Source organism: Carassius gibelio, chromosome B3 (assembly GCF_023724105.1).
Source record: "Carassius gibelio isolate Cgi1373 ecotype wild population from Czech Republic chromosome B3, carGib1.2-hapl.c, whole genome shotgun sequence".
Taxonomy (NCBI): Eukaryota; Metazoa; Chordata; class Actinopteri; order Cypriniformes; family Cyprinidae; genus Carassius; species Carassius gibelio.
Genome location: NC_068398.1, coordinates 30,436,621 through 30,455,349, shown reverse-complemented (window position 1 = coordinate 30,455,349; position 18,729 = coordinate 30,436,621). Strand labels below are relative to the sequence as shown.

The 18,729-nt window shown below is 40.1% G+C and overlaps 1 protein-coding gene across 5 annotated transcripts in view; it reads right to left on the bottom strand.

Annotated features, from left to right (window-relative positions):
* Nucleotides 1-4,729: 4,729 nt before the first annotated feature.
* LOC127953115 (caskin-2) overlaps nucleotides 4,730-18,729 on the bottom strand; it is a 51,896-nt gene continuing 37,896 nt past the window's right edge. The window contains exons 8-22 of one of the 5 annotated variants that reach the window (XM_052552026.1): nucleotides 18,009-18,117; nucleotides 17,612-17,720; nucleotides 15,739-15,833; nucleotides 15,019-15,136; nucleotides 14,580-14,765; nucleotides 12,551-12,628; nucleotides 12,023-12,156; nucleotides 11,329-11,392; nucleotides 10,961-11,055; nucleotides 10,486-10,596; nucleotides 10,283-10,384; nucleotides 10,058-10,196; nucleotides 7,409-9,046; nucleotides 6,458-6,707; nucleotides 4,730-6,371 (exon numbers count right to left, since the gene is read on the bottom strand). In XM_052552026.1, coding sequence (XP_052407986.1) covers nucleotides 6,275-6,371; nucleotides 6,458-6,707; nucleotides 7,409-9,046; nucleotides 10,058-10,196; nucleotides 10,283-10,384; nucleotides 10,486-10,596; nucleotides 10,961-11,055; nucleotides 11,329-11,392; nucleotides 12,023-12,156; nucleotides 12,551-12,628; nucleotides 14,580-14,765; nucleotides 15,019-15,136; nucleotides 15,739-15,833; nucleotides 17,612-17,720; nucleotides 18,009-18,117 — 3,325 coding nt within the window. In that variant the 3' untranslated portion in view covers nucleotides 4,730-6,274. The remainder of the gene's footprint in view (nucleotides 6,372-6,457; nucleotides 6,708-7,408; nucleotides 9,047-10,057; nucleotides 10,197-10,282; nucleotides 10,385-10,485; nucleotides 10,597-10,960; nucleotides 11,056-11,328; nucleotides 11,393-12,022; nucleotides 12,157-12,550; nucleotides 12,629-14,579; nucleotides 14,766-15,018; nucleotides 15,137-15,738; nucleotides 15,834-17,611; nucleotides 17,721-18,008; nucleotides 18,118-18,729) is intronic. The other 4 variants (XM_052552027.1, XM_052552028.1, XM_052552030.1 and 1 more) reach the window with 4 other exon arrangements.

The following is an 18,729-nucleotide window of genomic DNA, read 5'->3' as shown; positions in this document are numbered from 1 at the left end:
GCTCTCTGACACTTTTACAGAACTGATCTACTGTTTTCTCCATAAGACCAGAAGTAGTTAATCTGATAAATTGAGCATATTGCAGTTTCATGTTATTCCGACTTTGGTAGTATCATCTGTAGGCAGATTTGGAATAATATTCTTTCACTCCACCAGTGACCACATCATAATCAGTTTTCTGTCAATTCAAGGTTTCTGTCACATCATCACCCAGCACTCGCAGAATCACTCTATAATCAGGACCTGGTAACATACCGTGTGTGTGTCTTCAACACATCTACAAACGTGGTTGGGTTTGATGATGGTGGTAAACTTTTACAAACTACATCAATATCATATACATTTTGGTAGGTATAATAGTAATCTGATTTCCTACTCTAATCCACATCATAGCTGGTTGTGTTCCCACTTAAAATGCTTAATCAAGTAGGTCATTTTATTCTCAAATAATACAATATCTTTCTTCACCTGTGTTAATAGGACTGACAACAGTAACATATCACAGTTTTTGGCTAGATGCAAGTGAATCATATGACATCCTATTGGATCCATAGGTGAAGTCTTAAAGGCTTCACCGTTTCACAGTTTTTTTATGCACTCACTTCACTTAATAAAATGGAGGTTAAACCACTGGAGTCACATGGAGTACTTTTTAACGATTTCTTTTCTACCATTCTGGGCTTTGAATGTGTAAGTTGTTTTGCTTCTTTGTAATTAATTAAAAAGATCATCATTTGTGTTCAGAAGAGGAACAGAGGTCGTATGGGTGTGAAACGACAATAGGGTGAGTAATTAATGACAGAATTTCCATTTTTGGGTTAACTATACCATTCATTTATCCTTGGTTCCATCTTCTACCTAAAGAAAAAAAATGAAAGGAGCTGTTTTGGTGCTCAGTGCGTAAACACCAAAACATAAGCTAATGGTAGTTGAGTATCAGTTCCATATGGACCAGACATCTTTAGGATTCAGAGAAACATTGAAAAATCAGCCAAAATCAGATCAAAACATTGATCTGTCCGATGCTTTTGACATGGTTAACCACCAGATCCTCCTGTCAACCATACTGACAAAGGGCATCTCAGGAACCGCACTCCAGTGGTTTGAGTCTTTCCTATCAGATAGGTCCTTCAAAGTATCTTGGAGAGGTGAGGCATCCAATTCGCTACATCTAACTACTGGGGTGCCTCAGGGCTCAGTTCTTGGACCACTTCTCTTCTCTGTCTACATGGCATCATTAGGTTCTGTCATTCAGAAACATGGCTTTTCATACCACTGCTATGCTGATGACACTAAACTCTACCTCTCATTCCATCCTGATCATCCGACGGTAGCTACTCACATCTCAGCTGTCAAACAGACATTTCTTGCTGGATGAAGGACCATCACCTTCAACTCAAACTTGCCAAGACAAAACTGTTTGTGGTTCCAGCAAACCCATCGTTTCAACACAGTTTCATCAATGTAGGCACATCAACCATAACTCCTTCAAAAGCCAGAAGCCTTGGAGTTGTGATTGATGCTCAGCAAACTTTCTCAGACCACATTGCTAAAACTGTCCGATCCTGCAGATTTGCTTTATTCAACATCAAGAAGATCAAGCCCTTTCTTTCAGAACATGCTGCACAACTCCTTGTTCAAGCTCTTGTTCTGTCCAGGCTGGACTACTGCAATGCCCTCTTGGCAGGTCTTCCAGCCAATTCTTAACCTTTACAATTAATCCAGAACGCGGCAGCAAGATTAATTTTTAATGAGTCAAAAAGAATACACATCACACCTCTGTTTATCAATTTGCACTGGCTACCGATAGCTGTTCGTATAAAATTCAAGGCATTGATGTTTGCCTACAAAACTACCACTGGTTTTACTTGTGTTTATCACTTCAGACTAATGTTCTCTCTAGAAGCTTGCATTCTGCAAGTGAACGTTGCTTGATTGTGCCATCCCAAAGATGTACAAAGTCACTTTCACAAACTTTTAAATGAAATGTTCCTTCCTGGTGGAATCACCTGCCCAACTCAATCCGAGCAGCATCTTCAAGAATTGGCTTAAAACTCATCTCTTCCATCTTTATTTGACCCTCTAACTTTAACACTCACTATTCTAATTCTATTCTTAAATATATATAAAGAACTAGCTTTCTAATCTAATCTAATTGTAATCTATCTATTTTCTTTTCATTTATTAGACAATTATATATATAAAAAAGACCTCTAACATTAGCTTGCTCTATTCTTTTTCTATTCTGTTTTCTTTTTTTTCCAATTTTTTTATATAAGCCCTTGCTACGTTTAAGCTAACTGAGACTTGTTATAGCACTTGTATATCATTGCTCTTTTGTTGTTTTTGATTGCTTCCATTGTCCTCATTTGTAAGTCGCTTTGGATAAAAGTGTCTGCTAAATGACTAAATGTAAAAATCCGAAGCTCTCATCAGTTTGATCGCGTTTATGCCACACAGATTTAAAACTATGTGCCTGGGGTACTTTTAACTCTGATCCCAGGTACCCTGAGAGGATAGGTAATTGGATTTAGAATGCATTTTATTATTCAACATCCATTTTCTGGTTGTCATGATCTCATTAAGTTACAGATTTCATCTGCTCAAGCAGAATGTAAATGTCATCTTGTGGTTCAGCAAGGTATCTCTGGCTAAAACTAGCAAACTTTAATGTTAGTTAGTTGCATGCTAACATACAAACCTAAACCGTTAAAGGAGCTGTATGTAAGAAATCTATTTCAATTAATCATAAAATGGCCCTGATGTGTCACTAGACATTAAGAAATCATGTTCATTTCAAATACTTTTATCACTGACAACAGTAGTCCGGCCAGGATATTGTCATCTAAAAAGTGGACTTGCAGCCTTCAACTGATGTTGATGTTGTAATTTTTTGTGTTTTGGCCTGACGCACCTCCCTCCACCAATCTACCAACCACGAAGTCAGTAGTGTTTCGGGATCCATGTTGCCAGCTTTGCTGTAACTTACTCTAACTCCAGTCGGATAAAAATGTCTAATGTTACTAAATCAAAAAAACCTCGTTATAATTCAGAAATTCGTTGTGACAAAGTCCGAAATAAAACCAGAATTTGTATTGGAGATGCTTTTGAAAGAAAACGGAGAAGAATTTGAACACAGATGCCAACGTTGCTAATTTTCTCCTGGACAGGTTAAATTCATCTATGCTTGGCTAACTTGTACTTGATGTAAATGGACATTTCATATATTCATGACAGTCGAACAAAGTTATGCATGTTTGTGCAAAGTAACTTTAGCTCACATGGACGTATGCTAACATTAGCAATGCATTACAGGAGCCCTTTTTTCTGTCATTATGCTTAGACGCTGAGGCAACCTCGAGTCAGGGGGTAGGGGGAGGGGATACACCGCTCTACAGTATTTTTATAGTGATTTTAGTACCAGTTTAGGCCACAATCCTACATACGGCTCCTTTAAACTGTTCTCACATCATGTACAGTGTATGGCATTGGTCTCATACTCACGACTGCACAGTTTAGCTCCAACCCTAATCAAACACACTTGATCCAGCTAATCAAGGTCTTCAGGATTACTAGAATCTTCCAAGCAGGTGATAATTGGAGCTGGTTGAGGCCAAACTCTGCAGAGCTGTGGCCCTCCAGGAATTGAGTTTGAAACCACTAGTGTAGGGCATAAACATAACATATAAATGAAGGTCTACATTAAGTGCCTCTCCATATTAAATTGGTTTAGTTTAATTAATTTAATTGTACAGTCTGGTACATGAACAGTGAATAGTGTATATCTTATCCCTGACCTACAGTAGTATATCTGCCAGAATCTGCCAAATATAACTAAAGTATACTGACATCACTAAAGAAGCTGTATTCAGAATGGCATACTACCATTCAACTGCTACTATACTTCAGTGCGCTATGTGTATACAGACAAAGGGACACGCGTCATAATCTGAAAACCACGCCGACTGGCAGGGAAAACAATCCAACCCTCTCCATTGACTTTGTATAGCGGCAAGCTGCTATATTAAAAGTAATCGTCCATATCCTGACTTGGTGAAAAGAAACACGTTTTATCTTTAAGGAACATTCAATCTTGTGTCTGAAGTTTAATTACACTTTTTAAATAGCATTATGGTAATCAGAGAGCATATAAAGTATGTATAATAATGATGATAATAAAATTATGTGCATACGACATCGCAGTTACGTTGCTAGTAAGTCATGAAATTACCAATATATTACGAATAGAGTACCTATCTGGAATGTTCTTGGTTATCTTGTTTTGTAATGGGATGGTAATGAAATTACATCATGGTTATGTTGCATATTGGTAAGTCATGAAATTACCAAAAAGTTTCCTACTTACTGGTGACTGTTTACTTTCTAAAACTATTTTGAATAAAGTGGAGGCCAGGAACTCTTCGCTTACTTCTTGGGAGAAAGGCCATTAAATCACATTTTCCCTCGTTTACCTTGTAACCTGAGAGGGGCCCAAACACTATTAGATTTAATAACAGAACAACAGATGAAAAGCAACACATCATCTGCATAGTTACAAGTAGTTAGCTTTAGTTTGGACGTTATGTTCCAATTTAAGTACTTACTAACAGTTGGTGCAACCCTAGTCTGGACGATCTGGAGAAAATCAAACAGTGGAGGAATCTCTTTTGCATTGCACTGTAAGTGCTGAAATAACAGACACATTATTCAGTAATAATAAAACAAGGCAGAATATCTAAATTCATTTAATAGAAAATGTTAACAAATCAGAACAAAGAAGGGCTTGATCCTGAACAATCACATCAGTTGTGTCATATTAACTGATCAAGAACATCACTAAAATATACATAAGCAGAGGCCTGTTCATACCAAGAATGATAACTATAATGCCTATATTGACATCCACACTAGTGGATGGTAACGTTCTGTTTGCTATAAGTGCATATTGCAGAGAACGATTCAAGTTATTATTAAAACTTTATAGTTGCAGTTATTGTCCTTGGTTGGAATTGGAATTGCAGTTCTAAAATTGTTAAATGTTAAAACGGACTTAGTTAAACAAATGCCTTTGATTATATTTTAGTTCATTGGGAGACAGAACCTGAAAGAAACATCTATTTAAATGTATGGCACACACAAAAAGGATATATTCCACATCAGATACATCATATCAAAATATGTGCAATGGGGAAATGCCACTGGGTTCAATTTCATTAGTTTAGCTGCAAGACAAGTCTGTTAGCGTTAACATTATACAACATTTGAATAAAAATATACATATACTTTGGTACAACAAACAGGTTGCTTCCCAATCAAATATACCTTTAGTGTACAATATACATATTTTGATAAAGTTTAAATACTATTTGGACTAATAAAAGTTTAAAGACTTCAAAAATATTTTGTGGTAACTTAAACCTGAATGGCTTGCTGTACATTGCTGCTGCTCTAGTAACATAAGGCAGTGTAACTGTTTTCATTTTAACAAGTTCCCTTTAAAACCACACTTTCATACAAAAGAAATGTCAGTCATATATTTTAACCTTCAAATCTGCAACGTCATGAAGAAAAAAGAAGGTACAAGCACTAATCCTGCTGAAATGAATGTCACGAACAATGTCTTTCAAAATGCTTTGGACAGTAGTTTTGAACCGTTCACTCAAAAAAAAAAATCTGTTATCATTTATTATTTTTTTTCAAAAGCTGGTCACTTGGTGATTTCTTGATGAAAAAGAGCTGTGTGAAGTTTATTCAAAATGTCTCGCTTTAGCATAAGGGCGAGCAAAGAATGACAAAATTGTCACTTTTTGAGTGAATTATCCCATTAATCTATCTAGAAATGTTTTAATCAGCGTATTGTTTTGAAATGTATTTTGCTTTAGGAATGATTCTCCTAAGTGCGTTTCGTTTATCTGGGTCCATCACGTAAAGTTCACTGGGGTCACGCTTGGTCAAGTCCACAGTTCATCCCCGAAATACAATGACAGGGAAACAAATATATATGCAGGTTGATTAGACGCTGGAATAAGAATAAACAAACAAACAAACAAACAAACAAATACATATGACATCTAGACTGACATTAGTCAAAAGACTGTGGTCCATGAATGTCTGTGTGGTCCATCTAAATTAAGATTAATGGAGGTTCCCACTTTTGTGTTCAAGAGTTCATCTCTGTTTTCCGTCTGAATTATAAGGCAGAAGAAACCATGCTGCTATACGTAGATCTCCACCCTCCAGTTTTTGGGCCATCAAAAAACAACCTTGAGAATCTTTAATCCAGCATTGCATCTAGCTGATCGGCCAGGTCATCAAACATGTTCCCGATGTCATCCAGAATGTTCCCTGCAGACTTGACTACATGAGAAACACTAAAAGAGACACAACAGGTTTGATTAGGAGTGATAAATTAGTGACAATAATTGAAGTGTGAAAGCTGGTGGAGAGCATTTCTCACCCCGCGTTGTTGTTCTCCAGAGTTAGTTTTCTCTCCACTGCCTTCAGTGCTTCCTCCAGGGATGAGCTGGTCTTCTCCAGCCTCTGATGCTTCAGTGTTGACCCTTGATCTCCTTCCATCAGAGCCTGGAGGCTTCCTGATATCATATTCTGACCCGTGTTCTCTGGCGAGGGGGAGTTTGGGACTGGAGACTGGGGTGCTGCAAAGGCAACACTCTGTACAACACTCAGTGTCACGCTGGAGCCGACAGCTGAAGACAGAACAAGAATCTCAGATAAATGCAAAAGGATGACAAAAATTGAATAAATACACTGCTTGTACTGTAACCTAGTAGCAAAATGTTGCTACCAATAGCTTTAAAGTAATACATGGAATCTAGCAAAGTATAGAACGTATTGATCAGCGCACTATTTGTCTGAGACGAAAAATTAAGATCAGTGCCTGAAAATGTGCCTGAAGAGATGCATTAAAAGGTATGTGGTTGCTATAACTCGGCTATAACATCTCACAATAAACAGCACATAAAAAAACAACAGTTGTACTATTATTTGTGTTACGGATAATACAAAGAGCACAGAAAACAAAAAATAACCAAATTGGACTGCAGTGTGACAGGATTTACAGAAAGTAAAACCGATACTATCAATAACTGCGTATCAAAATAGGCATGATTTTAATGATCATTAAAATCGCACACATTTCAATCATTAAAATTGTGATTTGGTACTTCCTTCTCTTCAGTTAACATAAAATCAGTCATCGCGTTTGAGTTTAAGATGAATTAAGAAGCCTGTTTTGGTACCTTAAATTTATTAGGTCAAATTGTTACTAATGACTTTTTAGTAATGCTTAAGGTAGGGGAATACTTAATGACAGACTTAAGGTTCCTCAAGTTGACCCTTAGTATTTTTCTTATGAATAGGTTGTTGGTTGTTTATTGGTAGGCTGTACCTGTTACAGGAGCAGGATCTGGTTTAGAGGCGTGCCGTGTTGAATTCAGGGGACTGGGAGGTTTGGGAGCAAGAGGTGGAGGTGCTTTCACTGGTTTGGCTGGTAGCTCCACACATGGCAGACTCACATCTGTTTCACTGATGCGGAGTTTCACCGTGTCCTGAGTCTCTAAAACGGATTTGCCATCTGGGCTGCTGTCGGACGCTGTGTTTGACTGCTCTTTCTCTTTTGGCTTCTGCCGTCTCTTTACTGTGTCGGACTCTTTAAGGTTGAACTCTGGAACTTCAGGAGTTTTGGCCGGTTTGGCCTTCTCTGTCGACTCAGAAGTGGTCTCTACCTTGAGAGGCCCGCCAACTTTGGGCCTCTGTTTGATAGTGAGGTTGCCTTCCTCCGCAAAGGGGATGCACTCACTGGAGCTGTTCTGAGGTGAGGATGAGGTCTCCAGGCCCGAATCCTTCATCCCTTCCTCCTCAGAGTCTGACTTTGTCGCTCTATCGGTGTCTGCAGACACTGGAGTGGATCCTGTCTGACTCAGAAGTCTGCGTCTGGACCCTTCGTTAGTACCGGAAACAGCTGTAGGGGTTTCCCGAAGGAGCTCCACCGCAGGCGCAGGTAGGACTGTTTCTAGCGCAGCTGCGATGATCTTTACGGACCCAGGTCTGCCATTCTCGACTCCTCCAGAAGGTGATGCTGGAGAGTCAGAGACAGTTTCAACACTAGTGCTGCTGCTGACGGAGCTAAGGCGCTTAGGTGGTGGAGGAGGAGGCCCTTTACGCCGAGTCCTGATGGCGAAAGAGTGGCTTCGGCTGACGGACTGCTCGGGGGCGGACTGAAGACGGGCCAGCTGGCCACGGGTAGGCTTGCGGCTCAATGTGGCATACGAAGGCATAGCCATACTGGCCAGCTGAGCTTCTTCATCATCATCATCTTCATCTGGTTCACCGTCCGACAAAGCATACCTGGACAGACTCTGTGTGCGCTTCTTGGTCACGCTAGGAGTGTGACGGTCAAGCGTGGCACTGTTATATTGTGACCGTGGATAATTGAGGGTTTTATGAACAGGAGAGCCTTGTGGAGAAGGAGCGGAGCTCAGTTTGGGTTTGGCAGGCACCGCGGGGTATTTAAAGCCTGCAGACGCACTGAACAGCTGCTGCTGTGGTAGCTGAGGACGTGGGACCTGGTCGCGGCCTTCTGGAATGTTGCGCTCTTTAGCAGGACTGCTGTCTGGGCTCGTCAAGCTCTCTTGGGAGCGGCTATAAGGGGTCGCAGCAGAAGTGGAGGAGGGGGTGCTGGGGGGATCCTGAGAGCGTCCGGAGCCTCGAGAGCGCGTGTCAATGCTCTCCTGACTGGAGGACATACCTACTGCGTTCTTGATGGCCAGTCCATCCTGACAGCCACTGTAGTGGGAAGACATGGCACTCTGTAGCTCAGTACTCAGCTCACTGTCCTGGAAAGTCATCATCTTGGGAGTGAGGGGTGAGGGGAGGTCGCCACTCTCAGGGGGCGGCTCAATAGTGACCAGGTCGAGGGCCGCGGGGGTTTTGCGCCGCAGTGTGCCCTGCCCTGATTCTGCCTGCAGAAGAGCCTTATGAATGTCACACAACCTCTTCACCGCGAGCATCATTTTCTTCTGATGACCTGTCAGAGACACATACACACATGACTGAACACTTCCAGCACGCCACACAAGAATTTAACAAAACAGGATATGCTTCACAGGATAAATAAAAAATGTACACCAAGCATGATACAACATGTCCTTGCACAATCTCAGGGTATATCTGATGCTGAATATACATTTGGAAAAGGACTTTAGACCAATCAGATTTATCTGTGGGTAAGACTGCCCAAAATCACACCAGGGAAATAAAAAGGAAAAATTCCTTGTCAAGGTCATGGCAAAGTATGAACCAGTTAGGGGAAATATGATTGGCCTTTAATGTTGAAATGTGGTTGAAATAATAAAATTTCTCATTTGAACATCAAACAAAATTGCTACAATTTTTTATGTGAAAAGGGTAATAAAATACTTATAAAACACTGATGAATGTTTAACACAGATCTGTACAAAGATGTCAATATCAATTTCAAAGTTGATCTGATTTGTGAAATCAAAGCAAAATTCAATTTGACTAAATGACAAAATTCAGGTTTACTAAATCCACAAGTCTATTTGCCTTGAGCAAATGGACATTACAACAGCTAAATCACCCTGGCTTCATTTTGCATGTGGATAGAGAGTGAAGTGTATACAGGGTTTCCACAGTTTTTGACCCATATTTCTCATTAATTATGAGTTCTACTTTCATAGCTTTTACAAGCCGGCCTCCATTACACTCACCCCTTAAACTTAACTCCCACCTGGGTCACGGCACCATTTTAACACCTCTGGCTCTACTTGCCCTACTCCATGTGGCTTTTCTGACATGGAAAGCAGGAGCGCTAACAAGAATGCTAAAAACCACAGCCACTAGCGTCAGTAGCTAGTGTGCCTGGTTTTCCACAGCTCTTACTATCTGGCCTCCGTTACAACAACAATAAAACAGAATTTTTTCATTTCCAATTATTTCTAGCTTTTCCTTGGTTTTCTTAACACTATGACTGCAACCACCACAGTGTACTTTAATACAGTGTCTCTTTTAAACTCACCTAGTTTGGTGATGCCAATCTCCTGCAAGTCTTCCCATGTGAGATCTCGGACAATGTTTATCGAGTCATAGCCATTCTCTGAGAGTTTCTTATGATACTGTGACAGACCTATGGCGCTCAGCCACTCCCCAAGATCCTGCTAAGAGATGAGCTTTTAATTGTGAGTGAACTGAAAACAACACCATAGACACACTTATATGCATACTATAGCATGTAGTGACTTACTGGTATGTACTCTGGGAGCCATTCTGGAATGCTGAGGTTGCCGATCTCAAGAGAAATCTTCTTACGGTGTCCTGGTTTAGTCACTCCAATAGCCGTGAGATCCTGAAAAATGAAATAATATTTAATCAACATCAACTCTATCTGCAGCAGCAAGAATGAGTGGCATTTCTTAAAGCAACCAAACACTGGTGCTCTGATCGTACCTCTGGGGTCATTCTGCTAATTGTAGGTACATCATAGCCAGCGGTGAGGAAATTAGCAGTGTACTGCTCCAACTGAAACTCACTAAGCCATTGATAGATGGCCTCAGCATCCTGACAACGATAAAAGACATAATAAGCCATGACAGTTAGCTGACAGAATGCATAATATACTGCTGTTGTATGACACTTTTTATAAAATGTGGCTTCTCTACTTGTATTGTTTCTTTGTATATTATCATATGATATATTTTATTTAATCACATTTAATTATTAACAGCCTTATACTTTTATTATTATTATTTTTATACTTGTATACTAATGATATAATGGTGTGGTATAATTATTTAATCAACATTTTGATGTCAGTATATTCATTAAGTTGTAATACAACTTACAACAATAATACAAAATTAATTTGCCATATTAAAATATGATCATGTCAATCTAAGTCTTCACTATAATAGTGTTTTCTGACCTTGCCCTCCAGCAGCTGTTGAGGACGCACAAACTGTTGAGAGAAACCCTGCTCTCCTGGCCTCTGTGTGGGCAGCACAGGTCTGCGAGGAACTCCTTCAAAACAACACATACTCATATTTATACATGCGCCAATGTTCACCTGAAAGCATTTGCAATGTCTTTGAATTAGCTATTGTTTTGCAAGTTTTAAAGTTGATGAATGAAGTCGATTACAACTCAAGTTCACACAGGTGTCCTCTCAGAGGAGCTTGGTATGATATTTTGTTATCCCTTGCAGTAACTTTCATATATTTTATGACTCCAAATACTGTCACCGTAAGCTTTACACAGATACAAACAGTAAATATGGCACGGGTTACTCTTTACCTGTAGATGTGTCTGGAAGTTTGTTATGATCTGGCTGTAGTAAAGTCACAACAGAGGGCGTTACCTGTTCAAAATGAAATAAAAGTCAGAAGAAACCTTAGCTATTAAACTTTAGTTCACATAGGAATAATAAATGTTTGCCTGAAGCTAAAAAAGTTTAACTAAAATAACAGGAAACAGGTTCATTATGGTCTGATGAAGAGTTGTGGACTTTGAAACATTGCAAAGTTGGAATTTAAGGAACTGGTTTTTCTTTTTGGAGCTGTGATTCTACATATCAGGTATGAATCCTTGGATTTAATTGAAACATTATAGCAAGTAGTATACAAATGGCTTAAACGAGACAAAGCACAAATTCTTTATGCATGGAACAAACCTGCTAAAACAGCAACATTAGCACTTCAAGATGATCACTAGAATGTAACACAAATGTACTATTTCAATCTAATTTCTCTTTATCCAAATTAAGAGATTTCATTATCATTCACTACCTCTAAAAGCACCTGTCATAAGACCATGACTCAATTTTTCATAAAGGTTCAAATTTGTAATAACATCATAATTAGAAAAATGTTTATCAGCTACAGAAATGGACCTGGAAATCACATTTTCCCAGGTATTTCTAAACGGGAACTCTTCAAGTTGTGTTTCTTACAAAGCATCATGCCTGGGACTGAACACGGCGAATGGTTACCTTGCTGGTGTCTGGGCTGGTGGTGTGTTGCTGTGGTCCATTAGGGGCGCTGTTGCTTTCTGTGCTCTGGCCACTTCCTGCACTGCGGGTGCTGCCCACACTACCAGTGCTTCCCACACTGTTCCTGTCCCCAGCTGCGAGAGAGATAGAGGTGTTAGTCCAGTGATTCAATGCAATCATAACTTAACCACGATTATGCCATCACAGCAGCCTTCTGCACTGCCATGCCAGTGTGCCACTCCACAGCTGTGCGGACACTGTACCCACTGTGACGAGGGGCTAGATTTCTACTCAAGCGGCAGGCAGGATGGGGTGAGGGTAGCAGAGTAAAGCCACAGGCATGTGGAGATGGGGTTTACAGATGACAGCACACAACCTACAGTACGTTCACAGTACGCTATCATCTGTAGACGGACACACCGACTGGGTCTGTGTGGTGTCCGACAGGCCAGCCAATCAGAGGGTCTGTCTGCAGCAGGGAGAGGGTGACAGCCAGTAGGGGGCGCAGGGGAGTGCAACGGTTCTTACCAGTGCAGGAGTTCCGCAAAACCCACACGTCCTCCATGCTGGGGGTCATGTGCTGGGACAGACTGCTGGGAGGCCCACCTAGCGGACACAAACACTTTTTGGGCCACTGGCCTCAGTCTTGTGGGCGGATAATGTAAGGGTGTGTGCATCCCAAATCAGGGGCTTCAGATGAGTGTATGCCACTGCATGGTGTTTACATGCAAAGACAGTGTTTCTACTATATCTGTCACACAGAAGAACCGGGAGCCCACCCAGGGACCATAATCAACCGTTTGCCCCAACTGCCAATGACTAATAATATAATTCTAAATCTTTTGGTTCACATCTACGAAATAAGTGAAGTATTTAATTCAAAACATTTAATATATAAACCATTTATTTAAGCAAAACTAAATATTTTGTGATCTTAATCACAACTGTTACTGTATATAAGATTTTGGTCAAACTGCAAACCCATATTAAAATCCATGGAATCTGTTTTTAAGGATCTAATAACATGCAAGAATAAACCTTTTTACGCCGCACTAGAATTGCACTGCACTAGCAGTGGTTAAGAATGAACAAATTACATAAAATAGCACCGAATCTGTGGTTCAAAACCAGGTTCTTGTCCTATCCTGTTACACTATGGTAAGCCTACAGGTTTTATTTATGCTATGAGTTATGGCAGATTTGGAGAGAATTTGCAGGCTTGCATCATATGTATGTTTACATAATGTCTACAAACACAAAAAAAGTCTGACTACTAAATCGACTGTGTTGTAGCTGAGGAGGGGTTTAAACCTTTTTTTACCCTGCCTGCAACTCTTAAAAAAGTGCTTGCCGAATATGGAAGCAGTTAAGTCTCAAATGTAATTCACGCAAAAAACACGATTCACACATGCGTAGACAATTTCACATGCATGAAACATAATTCACGTACACACACAAAAAAAAAAAAAACATGTGCGTGAAAAAAAAATATATTCACAAAAAGCAATTCACATGCACAAAATAAAATTAGATATTTATAAAATACGTTTTACAAATGCAAAAAACAATTTGTAGATATACAACTGTGCACAAAAACCTTTGAATGTTTAAAATGTACGAGTGTCTGAATGTATGAATCGTCATTTACTACGAATCCACTCGGATTTGTGCGTGTGTATTTTTGAGACTTTCCTGGCAGAGCTCTCTTCCCACGTGGGTCTGTTGTACTCTTTAGCCAATCAGATGCGAGCTTACCATTCAACCAATCATATCATAAGCCACTGAATGCATTCAAGGAGCATGATTCTGCGCACCTTTTGCAATATGGATTAATTAGAACGGAAAGTAAACCTTTACTGAATTGAATTATATTTGAGACTAAACTGCTTCTATAGGCGAATGGTTCGTTTTGAATGCATACCTATTGCATTCTTAACCTTGGTGAAATAGTGTGAGACCACGTTTAGTGGAACAAGCATGTACCATACCTTATATACAGTTCCAGTCACTGGTGTGCAACAGAGCATTTTCAAAACAATCGGATCTCTGACGTCAAACACTCAGTTTCGCATCAGTAGTTTTTGGCCTTGTTTACACCTGATATGTTTTTTCGCCGATCCGATAACAAGCAGACAATATCAAATACATGCATAATTGGAGTCTAAAAGGTTTTAAGCTTTCCATGTTCAACCACGTGAAGAAATAGTCAAAAAAGCATCTAACCTGTTTGTTTTCGTGTGTAGAAACTTATATGTTTGAATGAATTTGAACAGCCTACTGAACTAACACTGCGGGACGTGTTGTAAGAAAACACACCAAAACAAGCGATTCAACTGCGTTGTACCAAAACTACGCTGAAATCGCAGCTGCTCTCTAGATCCTTTTTATTTGCTTTCTTTCCCAAAAACTGTATGTCTCAAAAAAATCCATGGTCACTGAAGATGCATTTTTAAAGCCAGGTGGAAACTGTACGAGTCTCAGCTGACCTTTGAAAACAGATGGAGCAGGTGGAAACGTATGAGAAAGCACCCTTAGAGATGGGACCGAGGGGGTATACCTGGGTTGGTGCTCAGACCGTTGGCGTGTGGGAGGACCAGGTGTGGGTTAGTGGTGTACAGACTGTAGGAGTCGTCAGTTTGGGTGGTCCCGCCCCCGCTCAGACTCAAGCTGGGACTGAGGGCGGACCTGGAGAGCAGCTGCTGCCTATGGGTGGGCAGAGAGGCGTGTCGTGACAGGGTGCCCCCTACAGGACAACACACACATGACAGGGGCAGAGGGTTAATGCAAGCGGATGGAGGTTAGAGATGAACATTTATTACATGGGAAGCAGCGGGATGGAAGAAACAGACACGTCTAGATAACATCTGTCAGCATGTTACTGATTCAGTAAAGGAAATATTGTTATTTGCAGGGTTAATGGCTGTAATAAAATCCATCATAGGCTGTGAAGCTTCACAACTTTGGTCAACCTGCAACAATTCAAGTTATTATTGTACCTGAGCGTCGGCTGATGACCTCGACTATGGAGGGGGGGAAGTAGCCAATTCGGTCTGTTCCCCTCTGGGTGTCATGAATGTGGCCCTTCCAGCGTCCATCCATGTGCTGCTCTATCACCTGCCAATCACAACAGCAGAACACAGTGATGTCACGGTGATCTCACCCGGACTGCTGCAAATACAACCCGCTCCATTTTTAATCTAGTTGTTTTTTTGATCCTTGACAACCAGTCAAAACAGAGGAGGACGTCAGGAGTTCAGAGACAATGCATGATCTGAAAGCTTTTGAAAGTGAGATAACAGAAGCCCAGCCGCCCACCCTAAGCAAACACGCATAAAATAGCTGCAGGCCCGACAACAAAACAACGGCGAGAACATTCAGCTCATGAAATACATCTCTAAACCCTCCGGTAAATGACCCTCAGACCATATTCTCTGCCCACAACTTCCCATGAAACAATGCTGTGTGAAATATATGTTAGTTTGAGTTCACAAATAAACACTTGTGAGTTTATCTTTAGCGCCCTCGAAAATCCAAGGCGATGAACAGAAAGAACTCATGGAAGGGGAAAGAGAGAAAACTCTGGCTTCGGTTCAAGTGAAACTGCTAACTAAATATACTGACTAGGAACACAGGGTTTGGTATAGTGCTTAAGAGAAGCACACACACACACACACTGACTGTGAAGAGGTTTAATGAAGTCATGAAAGCGGCCGTACCGTGATGACATCCCCGGCGCGTATGGTGAGGGCCGTGGGGTCGTGAAGATTCCAGAAGTCTTTCAGAGCTCTGACCTGAAGAACTCCTGTAGCTTCTGGAAACAGACACACACACACACACAGTTCAGAGAGGTCAGATACTGGAAGATACCACCTACTGTACATTAGATATCTCATGAAATGGTCCAGCTCAAATTCAAAAGGAAGAAATGAGAAAATCACACACACACAATCACACACACACACACACACACACACACACGCGCGCGCGTGCGCACACTTGTTTCTATGTTTTATGGGAACTCTCCATAGCCATAATGGTTTATATACTTTACAAACTGTATTTTCTATCCCTTATAAAGAAAAAGGCCATAAATACTAAATTTAACTTTAAAAACTGTAGTTCTATTGAGATTTGTCCACATTACAAACATTATTTGTATATTCAACCACATTTTCCCCAGTTTCTTCTGAAAATATATATTAAAAATGTAAACATTTAGACCAATTATAATGTTACAAAATATTTGTAATTTATTAATATACAAGTAATAATGGTTTTTGTAATATTTGTAACATAATGTCATTTATATAGTGCTTGATTTTCTTAATTATTTCAGTAAATTTCCCTGTTATATTTTCATTAACTGAAATTTGTTGGGAGAAATGTTCTAAAAATGCAAATGCAAAAAATGAGTGTTCCTAAAAATAGTTTCGAGAGCTCCCGCCATCTGAAGCTCCCAGCGTGTCATTTCTGTGATTTTATACTAGTGGAAGAAATGTGCTGACACACGGACACACAGCAGGCTCCCTGAATCAATAATGAACTCTGTCAGAGGTTTGGGGAAGCGTTGTGGCCCACACACACACACACACACACACACAGAGCAGCACTGGTTAAAGCAGACAGGCCTGCCTGTGCTCATTATGATAAGAGCCGTCTGTTAACTGCCTGAGTTCAAAAACGCCCCAAACATGATGAGTGTCTCATATCAACAATCACTTCAAATATTTATTTATATCCATCCTCACAAAACGACATTAAATACTGCAGATGTTACAGAATGCATGAAGATCACACGTGACATGTTTCACATTCCCACTCATTAATGTCCAGGACATGCGTCACACTGACAAGTGTGTTTATAAAGACTAAGAGCTTTTAATGTGGAATGAGTCTGTTTTACACTAGACTAAGAGTTCACTTGGGTTTTGTGGAAGTAAAGTTATTTCCACAAGTTGCATTCTGAATTGTGTAAGTACACAGTTCATAACACAACCCAAGCAAGCCCATGCATCCCCTTTTGTGTGAACCACGGTTTACATTTGAAAAAGTATGCCTGCAGGAATCATACATTCTTATAGGTCACATTTATGGGGGCAATTAATAAAGAGTACTTAACATAAAGCTAAATTGGCCAAAACAACAGGATTGTCACTGTTAGCATTTCATTCTGATAGAAATGTTCACATATGACGTCAGAACATGTGGGCGGAGCCCCGTCTTATGTTTCATAGGAGGGCCCCACAGAGTTGTGGTATGCATCTGCACACAAACACACACAGGAGATGTCGTTTGTCTTTTTCATGTACTCAAATCTAGCCAAAGAAAGCAGCCGGTTATATAATCCTGAGTTTAAACAGCTGTTTACTAAACGAAATCTTAAATGTCTCCAGTAACCATTTACAAACCAAAAGAGGGCCATTTCCAAACACACACACACAAACTTCACCATGTACACACTCTCATATACTGTGTATATGCAGTATGGACACAAACACACTCCACATACACACTGTTAGACACGAGACGGCTTGAGGAGTTAAAATACAGTCAGTACAGTCTTCAAATAAATGTCAGGTTGCATCTCACCTCGTAAGAGCTGCTTGATGTCTTTGCTGGCGTGACATGCGGTGAACTGGTTGACGATGTCTAGGGCTGTTTGATTGTAAGTGTTACGGATATTGACATCAACCCCATTCTGCCATCGCAAGAAACAAACATAAAGATGGATAAATGTTGTCTCTCGAATAGAAGAAGCACATTCAGTGTGGATAAACTCAATTCACTAATGCATCTTGATTCTGGATTCGATCCACAAAAATACAGAGGACATAAACCTAAAAGTTGTGTTGCTTGTGAAACAAAAAGTTTAAAAAGAAGCATATGACAGGATGTTACAAAAGAAATCTGCTGATAGCTAAAATTAAAAGCCACTTAATGTCAGAGAGGTCAGTGACCCTTGCTTTGAAAAAGCAGATGAACTTACGTCCAGCAGTAGCCGCACTACTTCTGTCTTCCCATAGAGGGCAGCCTCATGGAGCGCTGTGCCAGCTTTAGTGGTTCTGTTGATGTCAATACCTGCTTTTAGAAGAAGCCTGGACACAGAAAGAGATGGAAACTCAATGAATGGATTGGCGGCAATAGTGTACTACTACTCCACAGAGAGCAGACGACATCCTCTTTAGCATTCAGTGTTATATATACATACTGAAGGGCCTCTAATACACACAGACTTGTGGAATTTACACACACACACACAACACACACACACACACATCAGGTGGAATCAGAGACGCTTGTCTGTCGAAATGCAGGATGGAATTTCAGTGGTGCACTGGGAATGTCAGGCATTAGGATGGGATCTGTTAGTGTGACAGCCGTAGGAAACACACACACACACACACACACACACACACAGAAATGCACACAAACACAAAATGCACAGATATTCAATGTGAAATTTATCTCCAGATTCTATTTCACTTTTTGGAATTGTGCCATTATTTTCATTCTCACACATACTGTAATGTGAGTTTTTTTGGTAAATCATTGTTTTATTATTATACTAACATTAGAGAATCATAAATTAAAAGCAATAAAGTAAATACTACCATTATTATAATATAAAATATTTACTTCATTTAAGAAATATTTTTACCGTACAAATTGATAATGTCTATGGAAGCCTAAATCTGTCTAGTAAAAAA